Source organism: Bemisia tabaci, chromosome 4 (assembly GCF_918797505.1).
Source record: "Bemisia tabaci chromosome 4, PGI_BMITA_v3".
NCBI lineage: Eukaryota > Metazoa > Arthropoda > Insecta > Hemiptera > Aleyrodidae > Bemisia > Bemisia tabaci.
Window position 1 is genome coordinate 17569834 of NC_092796.1, and position 12675 is coordinate 17582508.

Genomic DNA, 12675 nt, shown 5'->3' on the forward strand with positions numbered 1-12675 from the left:
CAGATTGACTAACTTCTAAACGCCGTTGTTTTACTATCGTGGAGGTGTGACAGGCATCGTGATCAAGATAGGTTTTACGAGGACTACGAGACCTTTAAAATAACACGATGGAAAGGATTATTTAACTATACCCTAGAGTAAAATTCAGCGGTAGAGAGTTAAAAACAAGTAGTTCAAACGCACCAGTGTTGAAAAGAGTCCCGTTTGTAAAAGTCTGTATAAGCTGAGGGTGATTTGATTTTGAAATTGAACAGAAAATAAGTACACATCTTGGTTTCAAGGATAGATACCTTTGAAGCAGCCAATGTAGCACTTTGGGTTACGTCCGCTGTCTTTGATTATGGAATTTTGGTGGAAATTTTGAATTTCTTGAAAAAATCGGTTTACCGTCAAAAAATACTCCCTCACACCGAGTTTCACAAGAATCGATAGAACAGGAGCCAAGATGCACAGTGGTAAACGATACGATGCGAGTCAATTTACGAACGTCAAAGCGCCTTCATTTTCGTATGATACTGTGCAATACTTCCGTGGTGGAATAGTTGCTGAGAGCGCCTCACAGCACGGTCGCATCGTCTTGATGGCAGAACTGCATGAGATCACGATTACCCGCTGAGATTACAACTAAGTGCGTGCACAGTTGCGCATTTTCTCATAACCGACGGTGAGATTACATTCATACTCACTTTGCAACGTTGCAATTTTTTCATTACTTATCTTGTGCGTGTAAGGCGGCATGAACAGTTTAAAATATTTCCGATTTTAAATTTTTTCCGAGAGAAGACGCAAGAAGTATCCTTTTAATGTTACATTCAAGTACATTTATATGATCTCATTAAAAAGGGTAAAATTAAAAATGAACAAGAAACCCCCCCCCCCCCCAAATAGGAGGAAGATGTTGGGTAAATAGAAAATAATTGAAAATTCACCTTTAAAAAGTAAACGATTTCAAACGATTTGGAGGTGCCGAGTTGGGAACAGTTTAACGCGAGAATAAAAACCTGGTTTTGAAAAGTAAGAATTGACGGAAGACTTAACAAATTATGAAGACGTTCCAGAGGCTCAAACATTTTTCGTCCGAATGTTATGCCCCAAGGCTAGCAGCCTATCGATGTTGAAACTTTAAAACTACGAATCTCATTTGCAGTGTTTCCAAATCTCCGCTCTCGTTCTATTTTTTTGAAAAAGAGCAAATCATTAACATTCCTCGAAGTTTTCGCAGAATTTTCTTCGCACAGAGCTAGAGGGCAAATAACCGGAGTTCTTAAGAATTAACGTTGAATACTTTTCCACATAAGAAATAAAAACAGGAAGGACGTTTGCAACGCGGCAAACCGAGAAACGTGGTTTAGGAGTTTCACCGAAGCATAGTAGATTGCGTCAATCAGGGAGGTCGGGCATGAATTTTTTGTGCAAATGTTGATGTTTATTTCGTCACATTTTAAATTTCAAGGGGTGCCTCGAGCCGAAACTTTCACGAGGAAATCAATGGAGCCACTTTTAAAAACCTCAAAGTTTCGTAAGAGCGGAGTTTTAAGCTTTTAAAGTTTCCAAATTTTGTCCAACCACTCCCATTGACTCGGTCCACTGTGCGTTGCTATGCAGCCTCATGGCAAAAACGGCCCTGACGACACTTTTGAACGGGTAATGTATTATCATTCAATTAATGGGCTATATATCTTGTTTACCTGAAGCCGATGACTGATATAGCTGAAGCGAGGTTTGATTCCCGCGCTGGCTTGGGTTGAACCCGCGTGAACGGATCCGTAGAACTTGTTCTCGTTTCTATCTGAAACCAGGAACTGGTCGTCGCGCATGGAGAGGTCTTCAGATTCCTCCCCCGCATACGTGTCGTCCGAATCGGGCGAACTACTTCCGGATCAAAAACATAATACCAAAGCTTACATATAATCGTTGACTTGGTTATACCGAAAATCACATTTTTATCATGCTTCTAGTTTAAGGGTCCAAAGCATGAATTGGATAACATATCGTCATTTTCCGGCTGAAGTATCAAAAGCGCCATGCAACGTTTCAAAATTTCCGCCGGAATTTTAATTTTTTACAGAGAAATTGTTCAACGAAGCTGCCCAAAAATTTCACTGGATTTTTTTTACTACCGATAAAATTCAATGAAACTTTCAAACAAATTCAACCAAAAATTTCTCTGTGAAAACCTAAAATGGTGACGGAAATTTTGAAACGTTGCATGGCGCTTGTGATACTTTGGCCGGAAGGTGATAATATTGTAATAAAACATCACCATCTCTGGATCAATTTTAAATCAACTTATATGCCATTAGTTTCCCCAAGCACATTGCGTGCTGTTATAATGAGTCAGCTGCACTGGTCACAGAATCGTGTTTGAATGTTTGAGTCTTTTAGATTTATACTAAAAATATTAAGATCTGCCCACACAGCAATTTGCTACGTTTAATATTATCCAAGATATCGCGCGTTGAGGAATTCGGTTTATGGCGTCATCTACTGCGGCAATGACACCTTTGGTTTCCTTCACCTTGCTTTCATTAGTCAGGGAGACACACATTTGCAGTGGTTGCTCAACATGAAACTTGGATGAATAAAAGTGGAAGGAACCAAGGGTGTCCCTACCGTGGTGGATGACATCATGGATCAAATTTTTAAAAGCGCATCTCGGTTAATGTCGAACGTAGAAAGTTGATGTTAGGGCGTATCTTATTATTGTGTCTTCAATGCTAGAAGTTTTTACTGTTTCATTTTACCTCCCTGATTTAAAAAAAAAAGTGTTCCTACTTCTACTAAGTTACATAATTTTCCTTGATTTCTGCGCCAGTCCCGACAAAGATGCATTATTATAACCACTTGGGTTATGGGTTTATAAATTGGAAGTTGAAAAAGTTTATAAACTTTGACTAAATAGAGCTTCGTGATTTAGAATCCTCGATCTGTATGCCATTGCGGAAACCGATTTTGTGTAGATCTAGTCATAGATTAGAAACTTACCTTCTTGTAACTTTGCGCACCATCACTCGATGTTGCTGGTTATTCAGGGTTGTGACTGGAGGCTGCTGCGATATGACACCGCTGTAACTCGTTTTCATATTATCTGCTGGCAGAGTTGTGCCATATTTTCCCGCCTGAAATACATTTTACAAGCATTAATTCGTACAATTTCATGCCGTAAGTTGGACACACACATATTTTCAACTTCCTTCACAGCTATTTGTCTCAATTTAGAGTGCTGTTTTTACAGAGGAAAGTTTGTGCTTGGATCGACAAGAATCACAACTGGATTTCTCTATAGACAGCTGGCATTCTCTTAAAAAAAGTCAAAATTCATATATTTAAGACAGCAAAGATTCCAGTGTATGAAATTTTTGCAGGAAGTTCTTTTTGACCCAAACGAAAATTTTTCCATGAGCTACTTGGACGACTATGCCCCCCCCCCCCACCAATATTACCCCCTCCTTCCTCCGGATGCCTCGCACCCTTAGAGAACCACTTCGAGGCGCTTCGTACTGGTGAAAAATCTCAGTGTTAATTTGAAAATTTGAAGAGAACAACAAACTCGCCAAAATATTATAATTAAACCGAAAAATCGCCCATGAATAATAAAAATCGGCCCAACGAATCTCCAAGTTTAGCTTTTACAAAAAATTGAAAACTTGGGGAGTCAGAGAGCTCATAGTAGTGATGAATTTTGAGGGTCTCATTTTCAACGAGAGGAAAGGAGGACTTCTTATTAAAATTTCCCTAACAATCATCCTCTTTTTGAAGGAGGATAACTCTCTTCGTGCTGGGGATTTTTCTCCCCCCCCCTCTCTTAACTAGAAATTTTTTTATAAAGTCACAAGAATCTCGATAGAGTTATACACCCAATTTTCTGTTTTTAAATACATGTTGAAATTGTCAGTCCTCAGGGAGAAATATTCCCCTCCTCACTCCCATTTCCGCCCACACCACTTACAATGAAAAGGCTACGGTACCTGGGCTCACAGACAGCGACACCCCCACAAGGACGCCTTCACTGGTATGTTGCGGAAAAGAGCAGTAACTCAATTTGAACATGAGCCTCAGTTTGCAATCCCTCTAAAGCGTTTCACGGCCCACTCCAGAATAGAGCTCCTCCTTTCTTGCGCAACATGGCCGGTCTAATCGAGAGCATTTAAGGGCCACCAGGCGGATCGAGAAAGAGAGACGGAGGGTGGGGGCGGGGGTGGTCGGGGGTAAATTGAATTAGAGGACCCGGCCTCGGGAGCACAGAATGGCACGAAGCGGCCGTAATTAATTATTTAAAACAATGAACGCGACGTATTTATCTTGATTTGAGTCGTAGCTCTGTATCGGTTAAGCTTTCGGTCGCAGACCATGGGACACAGCAGAGGGGATTTCGATATGAACCTCGAGGCGCGTAAGGATATGTGCCGACCGCGACTCGAGTTGAAATGCACTTACTGTTGTCTCCCTTGCGAAGGAAATATTCCCCTCTCCCCCTCGCTCATCCATGCATCGCATGATTTACCAGCAAACGGGGAACGGGCGCTTGTCTTTGGTTATTGATGAACAGCGTAAGACAACAAAACGAGCGGGAGATTGGAGCAATTCCTAAGTCCTGTTTAGTGTAAAATTAGCCGATATTCGCACGAGCCAGGATCGAAAATTGCAGCGGGATGGCACGGCGATCTGGGCCGAGGGTACCATTGGGGGGGGGGGGGGGCTGGAGCGTAAGGCGTCGAAAACATGTGTACATATGATCCAAAGTGGAGAAATGGTGCTGGGTCCACGCCATTTTGCGGGGAAATCAAAGCCAAGAAGTTCCAAAAATTATAATTACAGTCAATTTTGACCACAGCCAAGAAGTTCCAAAAATTATGATTACAGTCAATTTTGACTGTAATTATAATTTTTGGAACTTCTTGGCTTTGATTTCTCCGCGGAATGGTATGGATCAAGCACCGTTTCTCCACTTTGTTACATACAGTATTCGGGTCACTTCTTAGTGTTTCTCTCTCATTTATAATCCAAAATCAAGATACATTGATGGAATATTAAGTAGTCTTAGGTAGGATACCCATGTGGGGGGCGTGCGGGCATTATTTTCAAAAAAGCAAAAATTCAATGCTGTAAAACGATTGTAATCATGCGCGGAAGAATTAAAATAAATTAAATTTCTTTCTCCGTTCACACTATCGTTATAACAAGAACCTGTAAATAGCGAGAAAATCATGCGGTCTATTGAGCTTTATTGAATACTTGTGTTTTCATCCCAACGTGGCAACGGAGGAAATCTCTCGGTAGCGAGCGGCCATATAGACCAGACTCATGGGTCTAAACGCAGGTTCATACATATACCTAGGAATTTGCCCTCTCAAGAGCGTAAACAATGACTATTGCCGTCGTTCACGAGTTTCAAGCGGCTCACAAATATCGGTGCAGCTCCAGGAGGTTAACCGCTTGTAAATAAACAGATGAAAATCAGTTGGAATTTGTGTAATTATGGTATGTATGTTTTATTTAATTTTGTTTCTTCATAATTTTAAATGACAGTAATCCATACCGAGTGTGTAAAAACTTGATTTTGGTAACAAGTTGAAAAACGCTGATTCCACGAGTCAACTAATCGCGCCAAACATAGAACGGTCGGCGTTAAGTGGATTAGCGCCTACAAGGCTGCGGAAATACTTCACGCATTGCGCCAAACACAGCACGGCGAGCGCGGCACGGCGCACGGTCGGCATTGACCGCACGTCAGCGCCTACAGGACTGACGGAATACTTCACGCATTGCGCGTTCACTACGGTGCGCGCTAAACTAGTTGAAAATTCGTATTTTCTTGGTGCCGGATCTACCGGGATGTACACCATGGCGACCTGTGCACACCGCGAACGTGCAATCTTAGGATCGAGGGATCGTGGATATTTTGCACCCTTCAATGGTACCTTATTCTATTGGGTCATTTATGTCGGATTTCGTCTGTCTTTTTTAAATCGACAATTGATAAAACGAGAACCTCTTTATGGCGAAGAAATCCGCCGGTCTCTTGCGTTCTCGTTAAAGAGAGAGATTAATATAGCATGAAACCCAGATCTATCGGCCGCGGATAATTATTTTCAATTGGTAAAGCTTACCTGGCCGTTGCCAACATTTTCTTTCGAAGGCGACCTGTTCAGAGGCGTCCTGAGAGACTCTGGTAAAAGGTCCATGAGGTTCGTGGTGTGCGGTTGATACCTCAAGATGAGGACACATGTTGAGACTAAAGTATATGCAAGTAAAGTACCTGTTGAAAGCAAAACGAGAGTAATTAAGACCATAACATGTTCAAACTTTTTCAAGAAGTTTTCACGTCAAGCAGTGTAGAACAAGGCAATTTTTTTTCCTACATTCTATATCGAAATTCGTATGAGCCCAAGTTTTTGGAGAAAATTTAAAATTGACCAAATTATAAATTTATCAAGACATGTCCCAAGAAATCACACTGACCTTTAAGCATCAAACGATGCTCAGTGCCTTCCCCTGGGAAAATTTCTAGATGCACGCGCTCACATTCTTTGCTGGTTTATTATTTATAACAAATAACAACAAGATAAGCCGATGGATTTTTAAGCGGACAGGTGCTTGATTTTGGGTTTATTAGAAGCTTATTGAAGGAAGATCAGAGGATTATTGAGCTATGGTTAGAAGGCTTATCGAGGATCTAGTAACTGACGGATGAGAAGAACGGGGTTTCCTGGATATGAAGATGGGCTTGCTGTGCTACTTGTTGACTTGCTCCGGAACTAAGCGAACATTCCTTGAGCTCATATCAAGAGCCCTTTGCGCCAATCTGCACCAGTGGCGTGGCGTGAATTGCGATGTATCGATTGTTCTGCCATTTAAACCTATGGAAAAGGATCGATAAACAGGGTGTTCGCAGCGAACACCTTAATAATCGATTCTTTACCATAGGTTTAAATGGCATAACAATCGATATATCGCAATTCACGCCACGCCACTGATCTGCACGCTAATTTGTGGGTTCCCAAGTCAATATGCGAGGTTGCTATAGGCAGCAAATAAGAGGGGCTTGGAGGACAAGGCGCATAAGTGAAGTTTTTGCTATTCCAAGAAATTCGTGTTTAAAGTTTCAAAATTGCATGGAGCCTCATGGCAGAGAGGAAGTTTAAACTAACTTTTTGATGCTTTAAAGTTGGACTTTAATTAGGAATTATTCACGGAATATACTTTCAAACTAGTTTTAGTTGAGTTCACGAATATCTCAATTTTTTCAAAAATTGCACCTACGCGCCTTGTCCACCAAACCCTTCATATAATCTTTCACTTTAAAAAAACGAAACATTTTATTGACTGCCACACCCAACAAGGTCAAAGTTCTGGTAAAAATTGGTGAAATGACTGAGAATTCATAGTGACCGGTGACCACCAAGAAAATTGATAGTGATATTCGGGTTGTTTTCTTAGTTATTACTTTTTAAAAGCAAAACAACCAGGTGTTTAGAAATTTCACTTAAAAGTCCTACATAACGAGTTGAGAGTGATAAAGTTCATTTTCGTGTCAAATAAGAGCTTAAATATAAGTTACATAAAAATTCGATTATTTTGTGCCTCGAACAATGGAACACATCATATTAAATTTCCAAACAGTATTTTCTCAAAACTACGTTCTTTTGAACTACTTTAAGCTGCAATAACTCCGGTTTAATCGGAAATTTTGGGAGGTTTCTTTGTCTTAAAATGTTTGAGGAACACACCCATGCTTGGTATCAGTTACTCAATTTAGGGTTCTTAAATATCAACGTTTTTATAATTAATTTTATGTATGCACGTTATTCTGTTTTTATGATTTTTGCTCAAATGTAAGAAGCTCATAGCTATTATAGAAATCATCCCCAGAGCTCCAAAAACCACTTTCCTCGTTGTTAGCTGGATGCCCTCCACCCCTTCCGCCATCACCTGTCGCAGCTTGATTTGCTTGTTGAGCGCTGAGAGCCCTGTAACTACAACCCCACCCCTCTCGCCCGCTCAAAAACGCTGACCCCTGTTGTTCCAGATCAAGGCCCATACAAACGCTGTTGCTCCTCTTGATAACGCAGACAAATCCCCTCGGCTCTGCTGCACTTAGCGTGCCGCTCATTATAATTTCATCCACTGATGCCAAGTCCTAAGAATACTAATATTTACATCCGTGTGATATTTTCGGTAAAAAAAAAAAATTAAAAAAATAAAAAAATAATGCTTTCCGAAAAAGTCAGCATCAAAGTTGGTAAAATTCTGCAAATCGTGCAAATTGCTGCGGAACGTAAAGTAAATTGCAAATTATGCAACTAAATATTACTACTTGTGCAACTAATTATGCTTATATGTTACGTAAAATTTTTGTTCACACATTCACTAAAATTAAGTGATATAACAAGCGGTTTCAATGAGTGCAAGATGTTATTTTTTATGTAAGTATAAAAGAACAAAAATAAAGGCTAAATTCTGAAAAAACATAGCTAAAAATGGCGTTTCAAAATCGGCGGCCGTATGTTTAAAATTCAATGTTTGTGAGATCGTGTGTAGAAAGGCTACTGAGTGCCGAAAAGCTCAAAATTAAATCATCCAATTTATTGCCGAAAATTTTCAAGAATAGTTTGGCATAAGAATTTCCTCAGAATATCAAACGAAATATTGAGTCATAATGCCTTGAGGCTACGCTGTTTGAATTTTTATCATGTAATTTCTGAAACTCGAAGTTTTTTATGTTTCAGAATGTACATGTGAAGTTTTAACAATTATAATGGGGTTTTACGCATACTTATTTAGCGGAGACTGTAACTAGACACTTTGCAACAGTCTTGTAGCACGCGGCGGTTTCATCTGGAACTGAGGTTCGGTTGGGTTAGGTTAGGTTAGGTTCGGTTCGGTTCGGTTAGGATGTCTTTTGCATTGATTGATACGGAAAACTTTATATTTCACCCGCGATTGGGTTTTTTATGAATGTATGACAGTGTTCTAGGAAAAATTCGACGACGAAAATGTATTGGTGTTAAGACTATTACTCCCTCCATGGCCCCGGTTCAGTTCGGTTAGGGAGTCTTTTGCATTGACCGGTACGGAAATCTTTATTTTTCACCCGCGATTTGGTTTTTTATAAATGGATGTTGACAGTGTTCTGGGTAGAATTTCCATGATGAAAATGTATTTGCATTGAAATTCTAACTCCCTGGATGGCGCTTGTCGAATTGGCGACTGTGCTTTCTGCGAATTCGCAAGCAGTGGCGCAGCGGGAGCTTCGACGGTGCAGCTCCTCTGATAAAATGCATAATTTCGAATGTTTACTTTTTGTTTGCAAAACAGTGGAATGTGCGAGAACCTAAACGGTATCCGGTGTGACTCTTGCCTCTTGTTTACGTTCGATGCCGTTATGCAGCGTGCGTGTGCGAAGGCACGTTTCCCCTCCCACCACGAGGCTCCAAGGCTCGCCGCAGCACAACGCTGCCGTGTTAACGAATTTCTGCCAAAAAGTACCAGTGTCAGGTGGGAAAGAAGGGGTGTGCTTGTTTGTCGAGGGCCGTTAGAATGAATGGGAATTATAAAGCGCCAGTGACGTCAGCGCCAAAGAAACCGTTTCTGTTGTCGCTCTTGCTCGGCGTTAACTCATGAACCATGTCCACCACGCTCTTTTCTTACGCCCATGGATCAAGAGTGCCGCATACAGTTGGCACATAGCTCCGCGTGACAGAACGTAAAATCCCGCTCATAAAATATTTCAACTTTTGAAAAACTACACTGAAAAAAAAAGAATCTTTAATTTGCCACCAAAAAGTATTTTTTCTTGAATCAAGAATTTTTCTGGTTGACATAAGCTACTTTTTTGCTTAACCCCAACATTATTTTTCTTGTATCAAGAAAAAGTCAGCTTAAAGCAAGATAATAAAAAAATTCTTGGCGGCAAATTCGAGAATCACCATGCTTGATCCAAGCTACTTTTTTTCGGTGTAAGGTGGATTTTTATAGAGCTTTTTGAGGACCGGTCGTGTTTGAATTCCATCTCTTGTTTTTGAATTGAAGAAAGCCTCTAAAGGCATTCCATAATTAAGTGTAAAAGCAACCACATGTCCCTCTCCCCGAAGGACCCCCCCGCCGATGGTATACATAGTTGTAATTCCGGCGCGACCTTGACTCTAGGAGTCACTTAATCTCCAATCAATTTCTTTATTTTATCTCTTACTTCGCTACTTCCTTGTTCTCCTTTTTTATATTTCTTTCTACTATTAAATTGTATCTATATACACGGCATCTGTCGCAGTTCACTTTTCATTGTCTTTTATCATTTAATAATAAAGGTCGTTTTTAAAAAAAAAAAAAAAAAAAAAAAAAAAAAAAAAAAAAAGCATTCCTGCAACGAATTTCAACCGTTTTTCGATGTTTTCAACGGTTTGAAAATTGTTGGATTATTTGAGAAATTTTTACCCTCGTTGGTACCTGCAGGGACGAATGATGGCCGTTGAACAGCCTTGGTAAAATGCAGAGCCGGATTTAGGGGATGGCCATATGGGCCGCGGCCCATGGCAGCAATTTTAGGGGGCAGCAAATTTTGCAATTTTTTAAATGTAAGGATTAAAGAAAATTGGATTCAGAAAAAAAATTACAAGCAAGAAAAGGCGACAAAATCTCTCATTTCCAAAGAGTATAGTAAATTCTAATTTTGTCGTCTTCCGGTGGCACAAGAGACAGAACCTTCAATTAGTCGAGTCTGGAACGACGCGGCGCAGAGAGCAATGATGACGAGGACTTCAGATGAAAAGGAGAAGCCCTCGGCGCAGCGGTCGGCATTTAATGCACATCAGCGCCTACAAAACTGCATGAATACTTCACGCATTGCGTCAAACACAATTCGGTGAGCAGCGGTCGATGTGAAACGCATAGCGCCTAGAAGACTGCATGAATACTTCACGCATTGCGTCAAACACAGTGCAGTCAGCGCGGCGCGGTGGCAGAAGTTAAATATGTTTGTTCTTTCATAATTTTTTTGTTCATTTCTTATAAATGAAAGGCCTTGTCCACACACAGATAGGTTCACGGAGCTTAACTTTCGCGCAAAGTTCCGTGAAATTTAGCTAGTAGTGTTAACACGGCTTTCGCAAAAAAAAATGTTTCCAACACGAGTAAACGCGTCTTATGCACCCCTCCCCTCCAGCACTTCACTTGATAGTTTTTATTGATGTTCCAAAACGAATGAGAGAGGGGCGGCAAGTAGATAAATCCGGCCCTAGTAAAATGAATAGTTTTTAAAAACAAATACGATGGCGTGTATATTAAGCATACGATGCAATCTACAGCGTGTTTTCACAGATCAGATATAAAAAAAAGCGGGAGTCTCACCTATAGACATCATTTCAACAAGAACTTCGAGTTTAATAAGAAGGGCGGCAATGGCGGCCGCGGCACCACTACAAAACGTGGCGAAGACCGGAGTGCCGGTGAAAGGCAAAACTTGACCCAGAGACCTGTAAGTAAATAATCGCAAGACGTGCTGTAGAATAATTAATAAATGAATAGGGAACAGGCACAGTGTAAACTTCCCACTTTTCAGACACGAGAAAATGAGCTAATAGCGGAGATAAAATTTGAAATATTACCCATTAAAATAGTGGCGCATGGATTTTTTTTAAACCTTATAGAACATCTTGAGAGAGACTAAGTAGGATAATTCCTTCACTGGAAATATCTAGATGAAATCCGGAGTGCATTTCACTCCTAACCCTTTTGCTCCCCACCGACCCGAGTGATGTGGATGCGGAATGGACTTTACTCTTTTTGCGGAGCGAACTTTGCTCTTACCGAACGGAAATTATTCTTTCTGCGGAGTGAATTACGCTCTTGCGGCGCGAATTTCGCACTTAACTTTCAGATCACTCGGGTTTGCTGGAAACATTATTAGCTCCGAAGTGAAATGCATTCCAGATTTTATCCCGAGTTTTCTAACAGTACACTTCCCCTTTCTTGCTCTGAAAATATCTGACACTCTGACATGGATGAAAAATCGGGTGCATGCACGCAGTAGGTATTCAAAGTCGAAGTTCCTGGTTTAAAAAACATTTAAAAATAATTTGGGAACGAGTACATGTGCGATTATTGAAATGTATAGGCGACAAAATATTCAATTCCACGAAAAGCATATTTAATATCCTCCAAGTTGAAACATTTAGTTTACTTCCTATTATCGACAATCAAGGGATGCTGTACTGAAGAAACTTGAGAAACATATTATACGCACTGTACAGTACTGCTGTAATGTACTGAAGCTGTACTGAAGTACAGCAGTAGATGAAGGAAATTCAGCAGACTGTTAGGGAAACTGAATACTTTCGTTTGAGAATGGGGCGCAATCGCACATTACACACGTTAATTTCTCACTGATGAAATGAGACTTGTTAATTTTCGATGCGTCTCCCGTGTTCGACGTAAAATTTTGATGAGGAAACATGTACAGTTTTGCATTTTAATGTGTACATTCCAACCCTGCTCTGTGTGATGGTCCTCAAGGGTTCGTTGTTGCGGAACAGCGCTGAAAATCAGAACTTTTAGCCATCTGAACCCATGTAAAATATCCACATTAAATGGCATACCTTGGCAACCATTGTTGCCAAACAGTAATGAAAAATCAGCACTTTCCCTTATTTAATTAAATTATCCACATTATATAGCTAG

At 40.4% G+C, this 12675-nt stretch overlaps 1 protein-coding gene across 1 annotated transcript in view; it reads right to left on the minus strand.

Moving 5' to 3' along the window:
- LOC109034410 (solute carrier family 7 member 14) overlaps positions 1-12675 on the minus strand; it is a 168158-nt gene that overhangs the window by 16142 nt on the left and 139341 nt on the right. Inside the window, 4 exon segments of the mRNA XM_072299442.1 lie at positions 1689-1872; positions 2986-3119; positions 6111-6259; positions 11347-11471. Of these exon segments, the coding sequence (XP_072155543.1) occupies positions 1689-1872; positions 2986-3119; positions 6111-6259; positions 11347-11471 (592 nt within the window).